This window comes from Mustela erminea, chromosome 11, assembly GCF_009829155.1.
Source record: "Mustela erminea isolate mMusErm1 chromosome 11, mMusErm1.Pri, whole genome shotgun sequence".
NCBI lineage: Eukaryota > Metazoa > Chordata > Mammalia > Carnivora > Mustelidae > Mustela > Mustela erminea.
In genome coordinates, this window is record NC_045624.1 from 23764987 (window position 1) to 23789207 (window position 24221).

Sequence of the window (24221 nt, forward strand, 5' to 3'; positions counted from 1 at the left end):
TGGATTAGTACTGCAAAGGAGCTGGTTACCAAAGTACAGACCCAGAAACAAGAACTCTAACCAAGAGCAGAGTGGCCAGATACATGAAGAAGCTCACCTACTTTCCTGCTGTATCACTTTCCTAGGGCTGCAGTAACAAACCCCACAAATTGGTTGGCTTAAAACAGCAAAAATCCATTCTCACAGTTCTGGATATTTCAGGTTTAAAATTAAGTTGTTCACAGGGAAATGCTCCCTCTGAAGACTGAGGGGAAGAATCTCTCCTTGCCATTTCCTAGCTTCTGGTGGCTCCTGGCCATCCCTGGCATTCCTTGCCTTGCAACTGCGTCACTTCAATCTCCACCTCCATTGCCACATGGACTTCTGTTTGTCTCTGTGTCCCATCCCCTTCTGATGAGGGCACCAGTCACTGGGTGTGCAGCCTACCTGACCCAGTCTAGTATGATCTCATTTTAAATTATATCTGGAAAGACCCTATTCCCAAATAAGATCATCTCTGAAGGTTCCAAATGGGCACGAATTCTGGGGGACACTGTTTAGCCCACTACGCTTATCATCATGAAAACACCAGGAAAGACTCCCCCAGTCAGCCATCTCCAAGAGAGAGAATTGCAGCACTATACAAATACCTGAAAATTTGCCAAAGATAACTAGCAAGTGAAAACAAGAAGGCAGTTCCAGGTATTAATAAAAAGAACTTGTTTCAGATAAGAACAAAAATCTTCACTCAGATTTTAAACACACTAAAACAAGGAGCTTAGAACTACTTGGCCCCAATTATGAAGATATAGCCCTAAAACACCATTTCTTTCCCCCAACTGTGAAGAGTTGCCGGAACTCCCACCTTAGAGCCAACAGATGCTTGAGTATACGACCTTCTTGTACACGCACAGGTTGTTCAAACCCTCGGGAAAAAAATACACAAGCAACCAGTAGTACTAGCCTAACTCTCTGAACATTTAAAAGAAAAAAAAGAAAAAAAAAAAGCAGAGGTCACACAGAAAGAAACCCTGGAAAGTCAGTGCTTAAAAATGTAACTCACTGACTCTGAATGATGTGTTATTTTGCAAAAATACAACATTTTTGTTTAAGATTATTTTTCTTATTAGAAAAGTTAAATGTACTATCTCTGTACAGATCCTTTTAAGAAGAAACTACTGAAGAAAAAATATTGAGAGAAGACAGCAAGAGTTGAGTTTCCTTTCCAACTGAACACATCTGTACCCCGTGTCTCACCTGACACTTTTCTATGACATAAGATACTCTGTAGACTATCATAGAGCCCAACTGCAAAAGAATCCATTCTCTGTGAACCAGGAGGTATAGGAAGTTCGAAGATTTGCAATTCAGCACATTTTGTAAGGTTTTTTGGCACATAAGGGTTATTTTTAAAGAGGGAAAAAAAGCCTGTCCTCTCCCTACCCCCAAACACAGCTGAGCTGATTCAGCACAAATCTCCCCCTAAAATAAAATCCTAGTTTGCAGAGAATAAGCATGGAAAGTTCCAGCCCCAAGGACGACATTTCAGAAACCTAGCTGGAAAGATCAGGAGTGGGTGGCTTAAGAGAGACTGGCCACAAATCATGTTCTAAACGTAAGAACTAGCACCAGAAAACTGTGAGCAACTTGGGAGTCCGGGGAAGAAAGTCTTGAATAATAAGCAATGTAATATACGAGTACTACCCAAAGATACGAGAATCTCGAGGATTCTGGTAGCTAGTGAATCATTTCCCACAGGTGAGTATACAGAAATTTCCAGGAATACAGTTGGAGGTTTTAGTTTCTTCATTTACCTTAGAAATGCTTTCCGAAAAGGATATTACAATAGACATTATTCAAACACTACACTTCACCCAGAAGCAACGTGCTTGGTTCCACACCCTGATGGCCCCCAAGGCACAGAGGTACTTTCCACAACCTACAGATCAAACACTCAAGTGCTCATTACCAAAAAGAGCATTTAGGTGGCAGCAGGTAGAAAGCTACCTTGCCCAGAACAGCCAAATTTCTAAAAACAGACAACTCTACAGTTTTGTTAATTACTTTCACCAGACAAGGGAACTAATGTGTCAAGGATCGTTCCCCAAACCCACAGGACTAAAGGGCATCTAGATGACTCCCGTCTCCAGTTCACACTGACACATGTCTAAGTGGGATAAGTCTTACTAGAAAAAAGCATGGTCAGAAATTATGAGTCATTCAAAACATCTCTGGGTTTGGTGAATATCTACAGTCATTTATTCAAAAAATTTATAGCCACGTTGATAGTAACAGCTGGCACAGAGAAGGCAAGGACAAGCAACCTTGAATAAACCTGTCAATTTAAATCACAATGCATTCACCACCTTAGGGCCTGTTTTGATCATTAAAGGACTTTTCCGTAGCATGAGTGAATCAAATTAGTATGAAATGGGAAATGTGGAGATGACAAAGGGTGTTTATAAAAACCAAACTAAAATACATCAGAGGTAATTAAGAACAAAAATCCCCAGACTGCCAGCTTTGCACTTAACACAGCTGAGTAAAGCAACACACTGTAAAAAACAGAACTTGTGAGTGTTTTTAGGGAAAAGGACAGCCCTGTTAAATAGCCAGCAAGGAGTGAAGGAGATCCTCCTCAAGAAAGCTCCAGACCCTTGAAGAGCTTTCACAGGCTGCGTGAAAAACCGCTTCTGCTAAGGAATGTCACTCCAAGTACCCTGAAAGATCTGCCCTTGCACAGGAAAAGAGCACTGAGCGTGCTCCTCATCCCTCCCTGGCTCTGGGCCAAGATGAAAAAGCAACCTGACCTTTCCTTTCTCCCAGATGCTCCCAAGTCACACCTATGCCAAGAGATCAAAGAGAAAAGGAAATCAATCTTCAGCACTGGGTTAGCAATGTTACCCATGACCTCACACTGTCTGTGTAACTAGCAGAAGAACATGTAATCTGACACAGGTTTCTCTGACGAACAATTTGATAAAACATCACTTCACAGGGACATCTCAAAGACTAATGAGATCATGTCTAGAGGGCTGAAGGTACTCCCGTGGGCTGATCTATGGTGCTCTTACCACCTGCTGATATCTGTAGACCAGGATAATACAAGGAAAGAGAATCAACTTCTTGTAGCACGTAAGGTACATGTCATATACAAGAATGGACATTACCCCAAAAAGGACCGTGACCCCGACTGACTATCTGTATTATTCAACACACACAACATGGAAGTGGGATCTTCTAGATGGCCTTTAATTTAGCATAGCAACTAAATGCACAGACACCTGGATAAAACACTTAATTTCTATGACCTTCAGTGTCTTTACCTGTAAAAATAGGAATGCATACAAACATCTTGGGATGGAGGTAAAAATTAAGTAAAATTAAGTAAAAATGAAAATATTCAGTGCTTACCATGAGGAGACTACTCCATAAATGACAGCCCTGACCCTGTAATGCTCAAATGAGCATTATATGAAATGTCTTTAAGAAGCCTGTCTAGTTCACAGTACAAACTGCAGGTTCCAGGAGTCTTGGTGAGAGGGCATCTGAGACAAGGCATGAAAATCATACAGAGGTGTTTACCACATTGCAAATGAGTCACATCTTCTATAGGTGGCATCCCAAGGAAGCAAGGATTTTAACAGTAGTTGGGTTGCCAACCAGTTCTTAAAGCACATTAACCCAGAATGGAGGGAAGATCATTTACATATATTATCAACCATTTCCAGATTGACTTGAGAGTCCGAACATGAGGAGACAATCTCATGCTACTCCTTCCATGTCTGGCTAACCATAGGCAAATCAGGTAGGGTCTATTTCTAGCTCCCTGAACATATTCTTATCTGGGTCCACACAGCCTTCAACCTAATGCTCCCATTTTCCCCTAATTTAGAAGACATTTATTGAGCACCTACTGTGCATCATAAACTGTACATACTGAGCCCTGGGGTGATGAGCAAACAATGTAGGCCCCAGTTGGCCTAATATAATGAATCTGATGAGAGAGATTAACACAAAATACAGTAAGATGTGAAAAATTATGTACAAATTTCAGAAAGGGGGTTGTTTGGGGCCAACTTCCCCAGGAAGTCACATTTAAATTGAATCTGAAGGATAACTATGAGATAAATGAGGGGAAAGGAAGACAAAGAGAGCATCCCAAACAGGACAAACTGCAAGTGCAAATGCCCAGAGGTGAGAGCAGGAGGCATTTCACACACCTAAGGAAGGCAGGCCAGAAAGGTGGGCGAGAGGGGGCGGAGGAGAGAAGGGTAGGGGCTTCCCTAGGAAGTAAGGGGGAACCAAATTATGCTGGACCTTGTAGGCAACAGGAAGCAACCGGAAGCCAAGTCTGTCATTGGTCAAAGTTCCCTTCAGCTGCAGGTACAGAACAGACTGGAGTGGGGAAGAATGGCTGCAGGTTCCAGGAGTCTCGGTGAGAGAGCATCTGAGACAAGGCAGCAGCACCACAATGGAAGGAAAAGGAAGCACACACATCTACACAGCAGGGGTGGTGGGAGACTGGGGGGTAAAGGAAGAGGGGGTATCAAAGTTGTCTCTGACAGCAACAGCAAGGCATGATAAAGGCGTTATTTCCAGAACACTAGATGGGTCTGGAGTTTCTGACAGATACTATGAGTTCAGGCTTGTGAATCTTGGTGCAAAGGAAGATTATTTCCATCTACTCCAAAGAGCTCATTGCCCCCAAAGTACAAACTTCAGTAAAGAAAGGTTTCCAAAAGAGAGGAATCATCTAATGCAATATGAATTCGAAATAACTGCCACTTTTATTTATAGCCCAATAACTTCCCAAATGTCTGCATTTATCAAGAAAAACACTCCATTTTAAGTGCCTAAAAAAGAGTCAGCCTAGTTCATAGAACAAATTTTGATGGCATGAAAGCCAAAGTCGGCAGTTAGTTTACAAATGAGCTTCATCTCTAAAATCTGCTTATTCAACAAATACGGACAAAAACATTTAGGGAGCACACACGTATTTTTGGACCGAGGAGTCTAGAGGCAGTAGAAGCCTGGACTGAGCAGATTGTGCCAGGGCTGAGGCTTCTATGCACTCTTGCTTCTTGAAATTCCATCCCTTCTACACGCTCATTTTTGACCCCTCAATTGTCCAAGCAAGTTACAAGTCCCAACACAACAGTTCCCATGGTGATGGAAATTGTACAATTAAAAGACAGGAGCTGTAGTGATTCATATGTCATTTGTAAATGCTGTATTACATTTAAAATACTTCAAGATTCTACTTTAGAGATTCTATGAGACAGCTGGAGAAAATTCCCAGTGAAGATCCCAGTTATTATTACCTTCTTCCACTGAGAACAAAAATGATTTAGGCACACAAACTCTGCCTGTCGATGGGCTGACCTTCTCTAAGCATTAAAAACAATATACATACACAGAAAGACACTGCCCCTGCTATTAGAAGAGGACTGTCGCCCTGGTTATTTTAGGACATCCATCTCACCGTCTTTTACACACCCAGGATGTCATGCCACATAACTAAAAGACATATAAAGTTACCATGGATTCCATTTCTCCACTATGTTATTGGGGCCATGAAGAACCCCAGAAGAAATCAGCAAGACCGTTCTTCACCAGGCATATTCCTTAGTCAAGATTTTAGTGAGAGCACAGATGGCAGACGGTAAACAGAGGATGGGGAGGGAATTCTACCAGGCAGTATGGCAATTTAGACAGCTTCTGAAACACTTCCAAGACACACACGTATTCTTCCACGTCTCCCTCAAACCAGAGAACACACAAACATACATTTTACACAACACACAGACACTTTACACATACATAAACTGCGTGAAAAGACCCTCATTTTGTGGAAGCTGGAAACTTGATGCCACATCTAACCAGATACCACTCAAATCTGTGCAATGGGAGGATGTTCGTCAAAGTAGCTGCACATTGATTCACATCCCCGACCTCAGAGCCAGTTTTAAAAAAAAGAAAACTGGTAGATTCTATTAAAAAGCAGCACTATTAAACAAAACAACACAACTTAGCTGAGTGGCATCTGGAAAAACATGAAAGGTTAGTATCATCCTAGATCCTTATAAAAACCCCATGAGACAGGGAAGGCAGTTCACAAGTGATGAAACCAAGGCTCAGAGAGGTGCGTGATTATTTTAATCAAGGCACTTAGCCAGAATTAAATCTTGGGAGTGAATCAAAGTGAATTTCCATAACTGAAATGGAGACCATTGAATCTAACAAAGCGACCTTACCAGTTTACCTTCAATCTTATTTCTCTATATTCTAGAAACTCCTTGAAACTGTCATATTATAGACTCTCTGGGATGGTCAAATAATAGTCTGGGCAGAGAAGATGATTTTACCTCCATTACCTCGCTTAAGCTGTGACAGGCTGCCCTAATCAGCTTTCGTGCACAGAGGCAGAGAGGCACACACACTCCCTCTCCGTGCCTCTTAATCACCACGTGCCACGCCGAGCAGCTGCAGAAGTCTGAAGGGAATTGGCAGAAATGTGCAATGATGTGCTAGCCACCCCAGAGGCAGCAACTGCCCTGCCTGCTCCCAGACTCGAGAGAAAACATGGGTGTTCGCTGTCGCAACTGACGGGCCCAGAAGACAGGCAAGTGGTTTCAGGTGGTGAGTCAGGAAAAGCAGTTTGCATCAGGAATGTTCCAGCCCAGCAGAGCTGAGCAGCATCCTACTCCCTGTGCAGGGATACAGTATTCATCATTTATACAATGTCACCGTGGGGGACAAACTTGGGCTCAGCACAAATTGAATCCAATCAACTCTTACGCAGAAGAATCAGTAAACAAGGCTTCTCCCACCAAGAAGGAACCTAATTGCTTAAGAATTGCCACCGTATCTGGCACTTGAGGTCAGTCCTTCTATCCTGAGATACAGGTCTTTGCAAAGGGCTGGCACGTGGTCTGAGAGCAGAACCCAGGGCTAACCTTCTGGGACCACTCAGCAGCGGCTGCAATAAACTGTGGTCCAGGCTCCCAGGCACGAGACAGAACCAGGTGAGGGCAACATGCAAAGACGCCAGGGGGCATGTCCTAACACACTGTGTGCAAAGAGCTGCACAGGACTGAGAGAAGGGCTGCACGCCCCCAACACTCCCCTCAGGTTAATTTTGGATGGATTTCCAGAGAAATCCAACTTTTGAGGGAATTCCTTGTTTGCTTCTATGCTATTGTTTATGAGCCAGCAAATGACTGATAAGATATAAAACTTGGTGAAATAGAGATGTCGACATTAGATCAGATAACAGAAGATCTAGAAATTGAAAGAGGCTTAGAGCCATCATTCGCACTACACTTCCTGAATGAATACAGTATTCTGTCAAGTTTTTTACAATGACAAATGAGCCTCTTCTCTGAAGGAACCTGAGGAGATTAAACAGTCATTTTAAGGAATCCAGTTTAGTTTCCCTAATTCAAAATTAGCAATTTCATCCCATGCCAACTTTAAGAATCTCTTTGCTGTAATTTATATTTCTAGTGACTATGGTATATAATAAAACTGGTTATGTTTGTGACAGACTACTTCAGCATTAGTTCAAAAGCCAGAGCCTTATGAAACCTGTCACATCATTAAAAATCTGCATTTAGGTAAAGAATATTAATGTGGCACTGATGTGTGTTAAGGCCAGACATACAGCAGACTGGCCTTATCTTTCTCAAGACATGAGAAAAATTGGCCCAAAACATGACATTTTTCCAGAAGAATCCTCACTGAAGCAAAGTACAGAAAAGGCAAATCACAGTCCCTCTCCGAAAAGACTTCCATCAACCGCCATCAAAGAAACCACGCCACTCATTTCCTTTGTTCATCAAGGACACAGGTACCTGCCCAGGGTATTTAGGGTGGGAAGTCAGGGAAAAAATAGGGAATGCTCAGAGGCTCACTCTCAGTGAAAAAAAGTTGTTCAAAAAAGGCACGTTCTGCAGCTTGTCATAGAATATATGCTCTAAGAACACAAGGAGATGCACTTTTTGGGCCTCTGGGCTATTGCACCAGACCAGACAGTCACTGCGCTGCACCACAGGCACCAAAGGAACTACTGGGAAACCACCCAGTCCTTCCCCAGCAAGGCTGCCCTAGCACCTGCCACAGAAGCTACAAGTATGAGCAGCTGAAGAAGTGGGGGTGGCATATGCCCCAAAGTGCATTTCAGGAGCATGCTTCCGTTCCAGGAGAGCCCCCTTTCTCAACAGCCAACCTATTCCTCAGAAGGGAGGCAGAAAAACCCAGCAACCTTCCTTCAATAGCATATCCCGCGGCACTGACTTTTAATGGAGGTGGCTGAAGAGAACAAGGGAGCCAAGGGAAATGAAGCTCAGGGCAATATGCAATTATTGAAACTGGAATTGAGCCTGGACCCTGGAAAGAACATGCTGTGAGAGCTTTGGCAATCACACTGTGGTCAGGGCCCCAATTTTAAATCTCTCCCACAGGATACCACTTCCTGAGACACAGGCACACCCCTCGTCGTATCAAAGTAATTCCGCTTGACTTGGCAGAGGGGTGTCATCTGCTGGTCTCTGGGATTCCATCACAAGGGCCCAGCTTAAAACGATCCCCAACCATTTGTAAATATGTTTCTGTCCCATTTACCTTTTTCCCAATAAGCTTCTTTCGAAGAAATTCCCGGGCTTCAAACATGTAAGGAATGTCATATAGGGGACGTAGTTTCTTGTTCTTATCCTAAAAGAAAAACAAAGTATCACATCAGAAATGAAAAACAAACATTAAAAAAACCCACAGATGAACACAGCTAACAAAACAAAATTACTAGAATATATCTGAAATATGCTACCTCCCAGTATCACAAATATTAACTAAGTGCCAGTACACAGGAAATGATTAATAGGTATTTGGATGGAATGCTTTACAGCGAATAAGATTATCTTTTTCATACCACAGACTCAAAAATAAGTAATGAAATGTTTGTAATTATCTAAACTGGAAACAACCAAGTATTAATCAACAAGGAAAAGACCTATATAAACTGTGGGATAGAAGGAGCTCAGTAAGTATTAGGGCCCTTCAAATATTTACAGATACACTATGAATCTAGCTCTATTATTCTTTAAGCCATTAAGGATCCACCAACTCTCAGCCTCACATAAAGCTCTGTGTAAATATATGTTATAATCCTAGATTCAAAATTCTTGCAACCTAACAGAGTAATACAAGAAAAGCTATGACAGGGCAACAGATATGAAATGGCAACACAAAGCAGTTTGGACTAAGTGCTAAACTGTGTGATAGAGACTAGGGACTAAGTGCTATCAGAGTTCAGGGAAGTGGAAAGAAAGAAGTAATCAGGAAATGTTTCACTGACAAGGTGACATGGTTTCATTGACTTAATATGAGTTTACAGGATAAGAAAAAACTAGAAAGGAAATTAGAGTTGAAAAAAACAGAACAAGCTAAAGGAGGCAGGAAAAAATAGTATTTCGACACAACATGCACACACATGAACATTAACATACACAGTTCTTTCATTATCTTCCCCCCAAAGAGGTTACTGCTCTAAGCAATGTAACTTTTAGAGAATATGGGAGAAAGCTCTAGAGGAGATTGACAGAGAGAGAATGGATAGGAACTAAAGTGAAAGGAGAAGCATTTTAAGAAATGAACAAACAAAAGCGCCTGGGTGGCTCAATCGGATAAGTGTCTGCCTTTGGCTCAGGTCATGATCCCAGGGTCCTAAGACTCCTTGCTCAGCTGGAAATCTGCTTCTCCCTCTTTCTGTGCCCCTCTCCCTTTTTAATAAATAAAATCTCGTAAAAAGGAAGGAAGGGAGGAAGGGAGAACAAATGAACAGAATGGATAGAGGGAATAAAAGAAGAAGAATCCAATAAATGATGACATGCATATGAAGTCAAAAGAAGTCTGTCTTTTGATGGGGGTTGTGGAAGGCTGGGCGATGTTACAAAAAATACAGAGATGCTGGCTAGATTGCTAGGTCTGATTAATGTCTCTCCCCAGCTAGCCCCTAAGTTCCACAAGAACAGAGATCCTGTCCATTTCTGTTATTCTGTGACCCTGGAAACAAGCAGAGTGCCTCCTCTCTACAGTATGTGCTCAAATAGTTGGGATGAACTAACCACAAAAGAAATAGCAAAATTACATATACACAGAAATCAAGTATGTTTGAAGAACAGAACTACATGTATAGAATTCAGAATCCCTAGGACCCAGATCATGGTAGTGGTGGGGGGTGGGTGGGCGCGGAATTTACAAATAAAAAGAAAATCAAGGACTAACTAACCCAGAGTTGTGCAGCTGCTTGCCCATCCTGTATACTTAACCCAGCTGGCCTTACCTCTTTATTATTTTTTTATTAACATATAATGTATTACTTGTCCCAGGGGTACAGGTGTATGCATCATCAGGCTTACACATTTCACAGCACTCAACATAGTTCAAACCCTCCCCAATGTCCATAACCCAGTCACCCTATCCCTCCCCCCTCAACCCCCCAGCAACCCTCAGTGTTTCATGAGATTAAGAGTCTCTTATGGTTTGCCTCCCTCCTGATTGCTTTTTTTTTTTTCATTTTTTCCCTCCCTAACCCCCACAACCCCCTGCCCTGCCTCTCAAGTTCCTCATATCAGAGAGATCATGTGATAATTGTCTTTCTGACTTAATTTCACTTAGCACAATTCCCTCTAGTTCCATCCATGTCCTTGCAAATGGCAAGATTTCATTTTTTATGGTTGCATAATATTCCATTGTGTATATACACACCACATCTTCTTTATCCATTCATCTGTTGATGGACATCTAGGTTCTTTCCACAGTTTCTGGCCTCACATCTTTATAATCCTCTCTATACTGAAAGAGGTATTCAAATTATTTTCTTAAACAGCTAATTACTCCTAAATAAAGAAGCTGCATCACTTTAATACCCCATGTTTAAACTAATCCTAATGACAATATTGAGGTCAAGGAAATTGAAATAGGTGTTTCCTCCTATACCCTAACCAAGCCTTGGTGCCCAGAATGTATCATATAAACAATTCGTTGACATCACCAAGAAAAATCTCTATGAGAATGCACAGAATTGAGTTTGAGTTCCACATTCTTTATCCCACTGCCTTCTAGCTCCTCTGGTGAAAACAACAGTAACAACGAGGTGGCAGCAGCATTCCAGCACTCGGTGTTCTTCTTGGAGGTTAAGGAGGTACGTTCAGAAATGAAGGTGAGATCCTACTCCTTCTTGGATGTGTGGGACTCCATGTGCTCTTAAGGGGAACAACAAGATTGCCACACTTGGATCAAATTCCTGGGGTGTCACGATCACAGTCTAGTAAGTGAGGGATGGCCCTAAACATGAAGTTTTTTGCAGGAAAAAAAAAAAAAGATCAAAACAGGATACATGAGGGTGCTGGGGTAGGGGAGTTCTGTGTAACACAGGGCAAATATACAAGATTATGGATATTTTTTAAACATCCAGGCAGCCAAATCAAAATAGAAGTCACTCCTGAGGAGCTAAGTATAATATACAAGCCATAAAATAGAGTTTATGATGACAGTCAATGATACCGTAAGAATACTTGCTCGACCGAAGATTCCAGGTGCCAATAATGAAAGGTATTTTTAATAATGACAAAAATCAATGGTTATCAGAATCAACCTTCGGGAATAAAGAAGTGCCAATGATAATTTATGTTCACCATGCAATGGAGGACAATCTATTTAGAGAGAGTATTTGTGTTACTACACAAGCCTAAGTGACCAGCATTATAAAAAGTGAAGTAAACAAAATATTGACAATTACCTCGCCTTGCCTCATGATTTATCACAGAACCTGAATGTGTGAACCTTATCCTACTTATTCCAAAACACCACAGAGATCATAAGGCAGTATGACTTGACTGAATTCTGAAACAGTGAGTGAAAGCTAAGAAATAATAGCTTTAACAAATATTCAAATGAAGATCACGAGATGAGGCATACATAAATGAATGAAAATGACTATCTGAACAAGAAAGACACTCAACAGAACTGGCCCAAGCCAAAATGCTCTCAGAAGAATGAAAGAAAATAGTATATCGAGAAACATCCCAGTAAAAATCCAGGCAACTTCTGAATGATTATATGTCTGTCATGAAGCTAGAAAAGAACTAATAGCACAAGCAGAAAACAAGGTATCACAAGTGAAAACAGAATGATCTTGTTACTCTAACCCTTCAGAGCTAGTAGCTATTGACATCTGCAAACATCTTACAAGAGAGATATTAGAAGTCCCTAGGAAACCGCAAAATAAAAGCAATTCCTCCAAATTACCAGGTACATAAAAGCCTTTGAAATCTCTAAGAGGCAATTGAGGTATGGAATGTATTCTGAGAAAACAGGACTTTAGCGAGATCTTGCCTGCTAAAAAGGACTGTCTAGTTTAGATTCTAATTTACACAGAAATATTTTTTAAAAAATAAAAGCGGAAGAGAATGCTTGCTTTACTTGGTAGGCAGATAATACAAAAACCAGTATGTTCTGTAATCACTGTTCATCCTGAGAAATGACGTTGTATGTAGGCCCTGCAATGACGCACACATCAGAGGTAACTTCAATTATCTGTACCTCTCACTCGTTTGGAGAGGGAGGCCCCACACTCACATCTCAGCATCTAAAAACCCACTTGGCATTTTTACAGAAGTTATATTTGGCTGGTTGCCAAAATGTGGTTGCTGCCCAATGTCACTTGGAGGGAATGGATGAAATCTCCAGTCAAGGCCTTATATTCAACCCCCAGTTTTGGGTTTCAACCTCAGGCCAAATTTTATCTAGCTCCTCCTGTAGCAAAAATCTAATGCCCCAGAGATATTGCAGGATTTCTTTCTTTCTTTTTTTTTTTTTTAAGATTGTATTTATTTGACAGAGAGAGATCACAAGGAGGCGAGAGGCAGGCAGAGAGAGAAGGAGGGGAGGCAGGCTCCCTGCTGAGCAGAGAGCCCCATGTGGGGGACCCTGAGACCACAACCTGAGCCAAAGGCACAGGCTTAACCCACTGAGCCACCCAGGCGCCCCTATTGCAGGATTTCTTAAGGCTTAAAAACAAATCACAGCAGGGATTGGGGTGTGGGGCGGAGAAGAGCCTAATAAACGTGGTTCCACTAAATTAAAAGCAGTTCTTTACTGAAAACACTTAATGAGCAAAGTTGACAGGCCAAAGTACAAAGGTTTAGTAGCTGATGACTGAAAAGATACAGAAAAAGCTCAGGAGGATGAGAGGGAGCTCAGCAGAATCACAGCTGTCATGTGATCAGGGCAGACCTTACGGGGCGCATTAAGAGTTTAATAAAGACTAAAGGAAGGTACAGGATGGAGCCATCTGGAGAAGGGCAATGCAAAGACCCTGTGTTAGAAGCATGCCTGATGGGTTCAAGGAGCCGCGAAGACACGACTGTAGCTACAACAGTGTGCGCGTACAAGGAGAGCAAGAGAGACAATGGGTATTGATGAGGGATGGGTAATGGGAAAAAGAAGCAAGGGGAAAGAAATGGGTTTGAGGATGAGTACACGAGACTTCCAGCTTTCTCTGTGAGGTTTTCTGTCTTTGAAAGAAAGAGAAAAAAGAGGATCTGAAGAATACGTGGTATAATACCAAGACTGAAAAAGGAAGGCCTGTTATACTATTCTATAATGTTGGAATTTTTTTTAAGTGAAAAATATTCAGGGATAGGAAACCCCAAACCTTGTTTGGTCGACATTTTCCCTTTGCTCACAATATTTTACTGCAGAGGAATAAAATATGAAACAATGGTCATTCTTTTCCTCATAAAAAATGCATTAAATTCCACTTTTTCCCTCCCCCCCCCAAAAAAAGTTCATAAATGTATCCTTCCAGAAGGCAGAATGGAATAATTTAACTACAAATGTGCTCTCAAATAACCAGGATCAAAAACAAGTTTGATTTTTATCTTTAGTAGGAGACTTGAACTATAATAATATTAATTAAAGTAGCCAAGCGAATTGTACTCTATGAAGATCTTAAAACTGACTGTTGAACTAAAATAAGAACAGACATGATCAGATTAAAATGGATAAAATCTCCAACAGTAAACAATGGACCAGTCCCAGTTGCCCTGCCACACATACCATTTTAATAAACAAAGGCTGCTATTTCCATTTGAATTATAGACTGAACACAGGAACATTACCACATGCCCTGGGCATATTTACAATCAAGAACCTTTCAATTCCCTTGGCAGCCAGGAGACAGAATCCACGGGGATATCCACTATTTTATCATTCTTAGCCCATTGAGTAGCATATTTTTAATAAAGGTGGTCAGTTAACTAGAAAGCTATAGTCAGCACCTGGGGAAAGGTTCAAAAATGTAACCGCCTTGGCCAAGTGGAAGTCAGCTTGTACCGCTCTCTCTAAAGGAATGTATACATAAAGTGCGTATACAAACATTTCTCTAGGAGTTGTCTCATAAAAAAAAAAGATACTTATTTCCCAATTAGCTTCATTTCATTCTGCCAGGCAAAGCATCTCTCAAAGGTAAACAGAGTCTATTAAAGAGACACAGTCTGCGTAAGTCCCAAATCCACAACGCAATACATTTCATACATATCCCCAGGAAGTAAAGAGGGAATGGTAAACAATAGAAACTTAAACTGCCGGGGGAGGGAAGCGATTATAAAAAATTCACAGGTATAAGACCGGTAGGGGCTAATCTTTCAACCCCATGATTATGCGCCTGAAGTGTTTCATTGCTTCTACAGGTCCCTCAAATTTCTCAATTTCCCTGACAACCATATTTGATCTTGCTGATACCACATTTAAGGATCTAATAACATGTATGAAAAACACTGGAATTTAATGTTTGATAATCAATGCTATTATAAATGATGAGGTTCAAGCTGAAGGAGTCTGAGAGAACAGTAGAAACAGGAAGGTCATTTTGACCTTATCCCTACCCTTCTCCCCTCCAAACAGGTCAGGTTATAAAACCTCACGGGAGAGATGCCCTTCCTATATCCAGAGGAAGGGAAAAAACATCCTTATTGCCAAAGAAAAGACAACACTGCAAAGAATCCAAACCAACAGGTCTTGACACTTTCCTCATACTCTTTCACCTATCATATTTCTACCCAGCAGTCCATTCTTCATTGACTTAACATAAAAACACTCAGGTCTGTTTCTTAGAGTCTTTTCTTTTTTAATTTCTTTTTTTTTTTTTAAAGATTTTATTTATTTCTTTGACACAGATAGAGAGCGCGAGAGAGGGAACACGGTGGGGGGGGGGGAGTGGGAGAAGAAGCAGGCTTCCCGCTGAGCAGGGAGCACTATGTGGGGCTCAATCCCAGGACCCTGGGATCATGACCACAGCTGAAGACAGATGCTTAATGACTGAGCCACCCAGGTGCTTATGAAAGCTCCCATGTCACATAAAACTTAAATAAATCTGCATGTTTTGTTCCTGTTAATCTGTCTTTGTCAGTTTAATTTTAGGACCCATATAGGGACCCTTTGGGAGAAGGAAAACTTTCCTCCCCTACAGTAACAACCCTATCACCCCTACAACAACCCTATCAAGCAGGCTGAATGCTGACAGCAATGCTCCCTGGATCGTGGGGGCGAGGACTAGAATTCCAATTGTACAGCAAGGAAAGGAAATGTTCCTAGCTCATGTAACAGGTCATAGAAGAGCTGGGATTCTGGACGCAGCTATCTCAGAGGCCTATGCTCCCTGTTGGTGGGTGGGACACTATACTTTGGGCTTGTTATTTCCAAAAAGCAATCATCGCCTGTCAGTGGTTGTCACAGTTTGGTGTGCCTAAGGATCACTGGGGAGCTTGTAAACATGCAGACTGCCAGGCCCACATTAGATACTGTGATTCAGTAAGTCTGGCGTGTGATTACCATAATTCTGTGTTTTTAATAAGCAGCAAGAAGGTCTGTGGGCCACACCTCGAAAATGGTGCTGTATATACCAAGTGCCTAGCCCTGCTTTAAAAAATGGCAAGAAAAGGAGGTTAAGGGTTTTAAGAGTCAGAAAGCAATACTGAAGTGCTTAATGGCAAACAGTTAAACAAAAATAAACAAGTAAATCACTGGGGAATCCAAGTGCATCTCTATATACATAGCTGAAAGTAACTCAACACACTCCCTAAACTTCTATATGGATAAAACAACTTGAAACGTTCTAGTTACAGGGACGAAACAAGATTTTCAAATATTCCACGAGTCCAGCTGTAAGAAGATGGAATGTGGAATCTGAGAATCCAGAAAGAAAACCAACCTGCCCACGGGCAGGGACCTGCCAAAGAGGGTGTATCCTCTTCTCTCCTGTCTGCCTGTCCTCAGACACGCAGTGGTCTAGACCTAGACTAGCCATGGTGACAACAGAAAGGGGGAGTGACAGTTCCCCAAAACAGGCCCAGTCACAGCCTGGCAAGCTGCCAGGAAAACGGCTTCACGGCATCCAAAGAGGGAAAGCAGCCGAGCAGATCTCGGCAGCCTCGTGTCCTTGAAGGGACTCGCCCGTCATCTGCAGTGCACAGCATATGATTATGTTCCACAGGAACCTGAACATCCCAAAATTAAAGTACCATTTTCCAGACCATCATGAAAGAGGGAAAAAATGTGTCTGGAGATTGCTCTTCTACTCAATTACATTAGCCAACTCTGAGCACTTGCAGAAGGACTTGCTCTTTATTGCTCCGATGCAATATGAGGGACGTAAAGGGGGAGGAGCAAGAAGCCAAGTATCAGGCTTTTTCCCCCAAGACCCTGTCAAGGCTTTGAGAATAAATACTTTAAAGGCTCTAAGGGCTCCAAAACCATTATACAAGCGCCAAACCATATGGGGTCCCTTTACTTGGCTGCAAATACTTCTGCCGGCATAGGAGGGAATGAAAGAAAAGAGCAGCAGTACCCGTCACAGACCTCAAGGCTAAAGAATGCCAAAGCTCACAAGTCAGAAGCTGTGCGATCCACAGCAAAGCTTCTCCTGGACCCCGAAGAAAACTGAAAATAAAAGAGACTCTGGAGTCCTGCCCCGTCGTCTTCTCCCTGCATAGGGACGGCTTCCAACAAGCAAAAGGGCAAAATCTTTTCCCCCACTCACCAACTGCTCTGAAAATAGAAGTCTGCTCCAAGGGGGCAGTAAGTCTGGGCCACCTTTCCTAGAGGAATAGTGAGGATTCTGCTGATAAGACCGGGATAATAAGACAGAAAGGGCATCAGATCCTTGAAGAGAACAAAGCTCAAGTTCACTACTCCTGAAGTCAGAGACGAAAGAGCTGCCCTGGACTTTGAAATCGAACACTCCTCAAGCATGTGATGGCAACAAATGATCAAGAGTAAGTATGCAGATTGTTGCTGACCAACAGAATAAGAGCCTGGGCTATAAACAACGATTCCACCACCAGCAGCTCCTGGCTGCTCCTGTGCCTCAGTTTCCTCCTAAGAAGCAGCAATTTAAAGAAGTACCTGGCATTATACAAGTGAAAAGAGTGGGAAGCAGGCAAAATTCTTTCAAAACCCTGTAAAAATCATAGAAGAGCTAGATATATTAGTACAAATTAAGGCAAGTCCAAGTTCACATTCAAAGAACATTTTAGGTAATGTAAACTCCACTGGAAAACCAAGTCTATACTTTCAGTGTTACGAAGAAGCAAAGCTACTTACTTAAGCTTTACAACATCTAACATGGATGTTAGCAAGAGCTAAAACGTCAAGAGACAGAAGAGATAAGCCAAAGCAACAGCACTAATCACTTTCTGCCTTGTTATTACTGCAGTTTAATTACTCCATATAAATCTTATCTTCCCTACCAGACCACACAAGGAAAGATCACTGTGAGAGAAAAAAAGATCTTTATGTTGCCCAGAAAGTGCCTAGAATAGTGCCATATTCCTAGAAAATTCAACATACTGAGAGAATAAAATGAGGAAAACAAAAAGTCCTATCTAAAAGATTTATTTTTTAAAAACTCAAACTGTACTTCTTGTGATTATGGAAATAAATGGAACTGGTTAATAAACATTAAGTGCACTTAAAGGGGGGTGAGGGGAGACAATTACCGCTGTAGGTTCATACCACTGCCAGCAGAGTCACTGAATGAATGCTCCCCATTCAACAGTACTGGAAGGAGAACTATTTCTCATGTCTCTACCTTCTGGCCAGTATTACCAAGTAAGATGCTACACTACACAAATGGCATTACTGAATAATGATTAAAAAGATTCCAGGCTAGATAGCTCACTGTATCAAACTATAAAATCAAGGCTCTCTGTAAGCAGTGATGCAAAAGTAATATTCTAACTGCTGTGTGTAATGTTGGAAAAAAACAAGTGTACAAAATCCAAATAATCGGTCTGTTCTCTTTTGACCTGGCTGAGAATTTAAAGCAATCTTCTGTTCTCTCTGCAAGTCTGACATAATGAATTCTATTACTTACAATCTTTGAAGAAGAAAGAAAATACTCTTGATCATTAGCTAATGGTTACCAGAAATCCTTATAAAAGCACATAACACCACTCAGAATTTAAGTAAAGCTGAACTGATATTTTTAAAATATTAAGTGTGACAATTTAACACTTAAAATAAGTGATACTGAACTACAACATAAAAGATTTCCTAATGAGGAATCAAAGTACCAGAACCCCCCTCCCCTAATTCATAAACGGAGATTAAACTTAAGCCTAGACAAGAGCATGTGCTGGGGTGATGTTTCTGGTGGCTAAAATGAGAGAAAAGAGAAGGCCAGGGGAAGACTGCAGGACCCTTCCTAGGTTCTGGAGACTGATCTGCAACAATTCTAACAGGCACATCGCGATGCTGAATGACGCACACACTCTTCGTTTGCTGTTCAAATGAACAGGGCTGGGAAGAAATAAAAAATAATGAGCAACTCTCTAGTAGGGCCTCTTTCTATGGAGCTAAGAGTTCTGAAGATTGATTGCAAACATGAATCAACGTTGATATAGGAAACCCCTTCATTGGAAAGAACACAGAAAGTGTGCAAATAAGAAACCAGAGTTTAAAAGAGGAAGGGAAAATGGAGCAGGGAAAAAGCATCTTCAAGGACAAAAGCAGGCCTGGAGGTCTGCGAGGTAATGGAAACCAGCAGGGACCGGTATATCACAACTGGTTCTTCCCTTCTGGAACTGCTTTCCTTTTCACTGGAAGCTCATAATTAACCAGTTGGCCCCAAATCATGTTTTCTAGTAATGGAGAAATCTCCCACATTTCTTACCCTTCATCCCCAGGCTAAAAATGGAGAGCCAATGCCCTCAGAAGAGACAACCCCGTTACTTAAAGTACAGGCTACATGCCAGATGAAACCCATCCAGCACGGTGACGTGCCACAAGCCCTCCCACAGTTCTAGAAGGGGAGGAAGGAAAAGGAGGAAAAGAAAATAAATCTCTTACAATAGGAAACCAATTTTCTCTGTAACAGACCACAGGATCAGGGAAGCCCATTCAGAAGATAATTTTTTGTTAGAGAAATGTTTCTTTGTGAATGCCTCTCCTTCTTCACCATATTAAAAAAAAAATTATTGAAGTTTCTTCCTGGAACAACACAGAAGAGAAAATGATGCTGGATATGACACCATTATTTAGCTGGTGCCAGTGGAACCTTCAATTGAGCCAGATTTCCAGTCAAATTTGTGCAATAAATTGTGATGCATTTCAAAAACTGAGACTGAATTATGTAAGTGCATGGCTTAAGGTCTCCCTTTAGACACTGAGCTTCTGCCTTGCCAGTTGCATCACTCCAAGGTCTAAATCAGGCTGCCAGGTCTACTGCCACATATTTTATCCACCAAATTCAAAGTACTCTCAGTGTGGGTTTAATTCACTAAAACGAGGCCTATGCCTTCAGGACAGGTATCATTCTAGCCCTACAGAACAAAGAGGACTCTCTTTTACTCTATAGCCTACCTGCCATCAATCAGAAAACGACAACATTTATCAGTCACTACAACCATGGAGAAACACAGGTGAATCAAGTTCCCAGAACCGTGAACAGCACGGACATTGCCCAGCTGGCAAGGCAATTCTTTCTAGAGACATCATGCCTTGCCCCACCACAGGAAGAGACCTTGACAAGGCTGAATCCAGACTTGCTAGAAGCTGCTCCCAGGAAAGAAACTGTCCTTTCACCCAACTTGGAATAAACACAGTCAGGAAGGGATTGAAGTTACTCTGTACCAGTCATTTGCACCTAATGTGCAAGCATTCCAGTGATCAGATCCCCAGAAGAGTCGGGTGAGGGTACAAGGGCCTGAGTATGGGGGCTCCCACTCTGAGCTCTGCAAAAGGGGTGATCATCCATGGCTCTGTCGTCCAGCTGAGACCGGTGCCTTGGTCACTGCGAATGCAGTTTAAGCTCCTGTTTTCTGTCACATCACTCGAAATTCCCTGGTTCTCCTAGCCACAAACAAAACTTTAATTGTGCCTAGTTAACGTTTTTATGTCAATCACATCACCATCTCATTGTGACAACCACATGCTTCCTGTTCCTACTTCCGGCCTTCTGACTTAACTCCCCAACACAGAGGGATGGCTCCACTCTAAATTCCTCCAAAACTCTGTTAAAAAGCAAAACAAACATCCCAAACCATGTGAATGCCTACTATGTGCTTGGTACTTTAAAAATTATTTCTAATCCCCACAGCAACCAATTAAGCTGGAATGACTAGTTTGCTCAAATTAGATGCCCAGAGAAAAAACATGCTCAAGATAATATACGTCAGAGCAGAAGATCCCAAAAAAGATCTATCCGGCCCCAGAGCCCATACCGGTTTTTCTCTTTCATCTCCCCCAATACTACTGAGGTGGCAAGGACGGACAGATTACCCACAGGCTTTTCGCTCCCATCTGGTTCCACACCCAATCCCCCACAGACCTGAAAAGGTCAATTCACTTCAGCAAGTACTGCATGCCCACCCAAAGCCACCAGCTCCTGGAAAGCTCATCGAGATTAAGTAAGTTGGACACAGTATTTGTGCCAGTTATAAAGCTACTGTCACTCAATTTCAAACCTAACCTTTTTTAAATTCCACTTTGTGATGCTGAGATGGGAAAACTGCCAAGCACGTTTCTGCTTTGCCAGCTGGTTCCCTGTTAGGCTCTGCCAATAGGGGATGTTAGCAGGAGAATGGACAGGAAGAACGGACAAACTCTTTCTTATTCCTGTCAGCTTCTCCAGAGCTACGCTTCTTCCCCTCAGCAATGGCAGTTTGTTCCAGGAGCAGTAACTGATCCCAGCTTGGTTTGCCCAACACTCCCAGAAGTCGTCTCATCATACCTCCCCAGATTCTCCAGAACCAATCAACCAGCAGCCCCTCCTGGCAGGTCTGGGTCCCAGCTCCACAGTGTTTCTCCATCAAGCTCAGAGACAAAAACATCAGCTCTACAGAGGCCAGCATCCCCCTTCCATTGGGTCCATCCTCAAATGTCTAAGTTTTCATATTCCAGTGTCTTATTCGTCCTCCCAACCCCACAGGCAGTAGCTCCATCTTGTAACAAACACCTTTACATGAACCTTAGAGTTCTCTTTTTGCCTTGTAGTATTCCCATGCTTGATTAATAATTTCTTATATTAAGTTGCATAGGTTAAAACAACCGGTATGGTTTCCATCTCCCAAAACAGCAGCCAAAAGCCTCCTTGCTATGTAACTGGACAAAAAAAGTGCAACTATCAATAGATCAATACTCTTTCGGTAACTAACACTTCCCTCAGAGAATACCACCTCTAACCTGTTCCAGACTATGCACCCAGCCATCTACAATGCAAAAATGTGCATAAAAGACCCAAGAAAAATGGAACGAGTGTACATGAAAAGCTTTCACAGTTGAAACAGATGATGGCTCCAGGGCGGCTTAGTTGGTTAAGCATCTGACTCTTGATTTTGGCTCAGGTCATGATCCCAAGCTCTGTGCTTATTAGCACAGACTCTGCTTGAGATTCTCTTTCTCCCTCTGCCCTTTCCCTTGTTCATGCGCGCGCGCGTGCTCTTTCTCTCTCTCTCTCTCTCTCTCTCTCTCTATATATATATATATATATATATATATATTTTTTTTTTTTTTTAAAGGGTGATGGAGAGAAATTCTTGCAAGATGCACCTGGTAACACAAGTACCACATTAGAGTAAAGAGATTTCCAAGCTAGTATGTGCCTAATCCATAAAGTCAACAAGACTCATTTAAACAATGGGAAGAACGTATCCTAACCTTTTTCTACTTGATACATAGTTAAATGCTCTCTTGGATAGTCAATCATTTTGTGATCTTAAAAAGGTCAACCATAACAAGGCTACACTTATGGTTTCATTTGCTGGGATCATAGTAAAGATGGAAAAGTAAAAATCTTAAATGATTCAAGGTGGTTACTACAGCATAAAGAGGAATAGAAATAAAGTGAGGGTTAGTAGAGATGGCCAAACTCATAGGCATAGAACACTAACATGTCATTTTTCTACTACAACAAAATGGAAAAAATAACACCATATTTTTTTCATTAAAAGGTTACTGAATGGATTCTAGAAACTTCTTTTATGTCACCAGCCCCCGCCCCCCCAAAAAGTGGTGCTCGATGGTTACCAGGGACCTGAGGGGAAGGGGGAAAACATGTTGAATGGGTATACGGCTTCAGTTCTACAAGATAAATCTCAAAATCTGTCTTGCAATAACATGAATATACTTGACACTTCTGACTTAACACACTAAATAAATGAAGAAAATGGTCAATTTTAAGTTAGGAGGGGTTTTTCTTGTTGTTTTGGGTTTTTTTTTTTTTTTTTCAAACCACCAGAAAAAAGTAGAGCTCATTCAAGGTAACAGTCTGATTTCTATAATCTGGGAGAAGCATGAACATGCTATCAAATTTCAAGTTAACATGCGAGTTTCCAGATATGATTCCAGATCTCTGGTTGACAGCACACACACACACACAGAAAAAGAAAAGAAAAAGAGATTATTCAGTCACTATTTATGAATATAATCAAACATGCTAGGGCAATTCTGCTCCAAAAAACTATATTCCAAACTGTTTCCTTCCTGAACAAGTATCACAATGGAATCTTCTACTCTTCTTTTTATGTTATATCCTATGCCTGGATGTGACTGCTATCTTAGCACTAGACTCTGCTTACTAAAATGACAAAAATTCTGTAAGGCCATATTCAAATGCCATCCACCCCCGTCAGCAAAACTTCTCGGAGCTCTCTAACCAAATGTCCTTTCTCTTCTCATGGCATGTCTTACCCAAGTCAGTATGTAGAGAGACTTCCTATATCATATAGGTGATTAGAAGGCACTCCAGGTTAAAAACGTCATACTCACCTTTTTAACCCAACTGTATTTATTTAATCCTCAGAACAATTCAACAGAGTAAGAAATGAGGCTCAATGTAATTTACACTGAGGTCTATCCAGGAGAAAATGGAGGGGCAAAAGTTGGAACTCTGACTCCATAATCCATAGCTACTGGATTCTACCACAAGGCATTTAAGGACCCTGCGCGCTCCTCCAACAGCTCTGGGAAGGAGAAAAAGAGCCATTCTCCTTCTTTCAACCACTAAGCATTTTGTCCTACAAGAGCAGAGCTGGTGTGCAAAAAGAAGAGAGAAATCAGTTAGCTTGAACATTCCCTACAAAGCCCCCCTGCCTCCCCCGGGGAGATATGTGCAAGGTGACCTCCTCACCCAGAACTCCAGCTCAGCCTCACCATTCGGTGACAAGAATGCTGGGTGGCTCCTAACAAATGCTGCTGAATGTGAGAAAACTACCCAGGGTCACTGCTAATGAGAAGCCAGAACATCTTGCCACTTAGCTACAAAATGTTCACCTAATAAATCTTACAGATTTGAACACAACCCAAGACCAGGAGGTTACAGGACAACAAAACAAAACAAAAATTCAGAAACACCAGCTTAAAAATCCACATCACCTCCCTCCATACTTTCAAAAATTAATGTATAACCCATACAGCTTATTATCAGTCCTAATCAGAAAGAAAAGAAAAATCTGTGAGTAAAAATAAAGCAAAAACAAACAAACAAACAAACAAACAAACAAAAACCCAAAACCACATTATATTTCCTTCTGGGCAGTTTAATTGTAATATATGGTCACTTATACTCCTGAGGAAATTTCCCTTTTTACCTTGATTTAGCTTTATTGATCTAATTTTAATCAAGGACAAGTGTACAGCAAAGGATGAAGGGTCAGCAACCCAAACAGAAGGGAGAAACAAGA

General features: G+C 41.6%; 1 protein-coding gene across 2 annotated transcripts in view; it reads right to left on the bottom strand.

The window, feature by feature from the left end:
* Positions 1–24221, bottom strand: part of SND1 (staphylococcal nuclease and tudor domain containing 1) — a 411286-nt gene that overhangs the window by 254175 nt on the left and 132890 nt on the right. For both annotated transcript variants that reach the window (XM_032304558.1, XM_032304557.1), the window contains exon 11: positions 8605–8694. In XM_032304558.1, coding sequence (XP_032160449.1) covers positions 8605–8694 — 90 coding nt within the window. The remainder of the gene's footprint in view (positions 1–8604; positions 8695–24221) is intronic.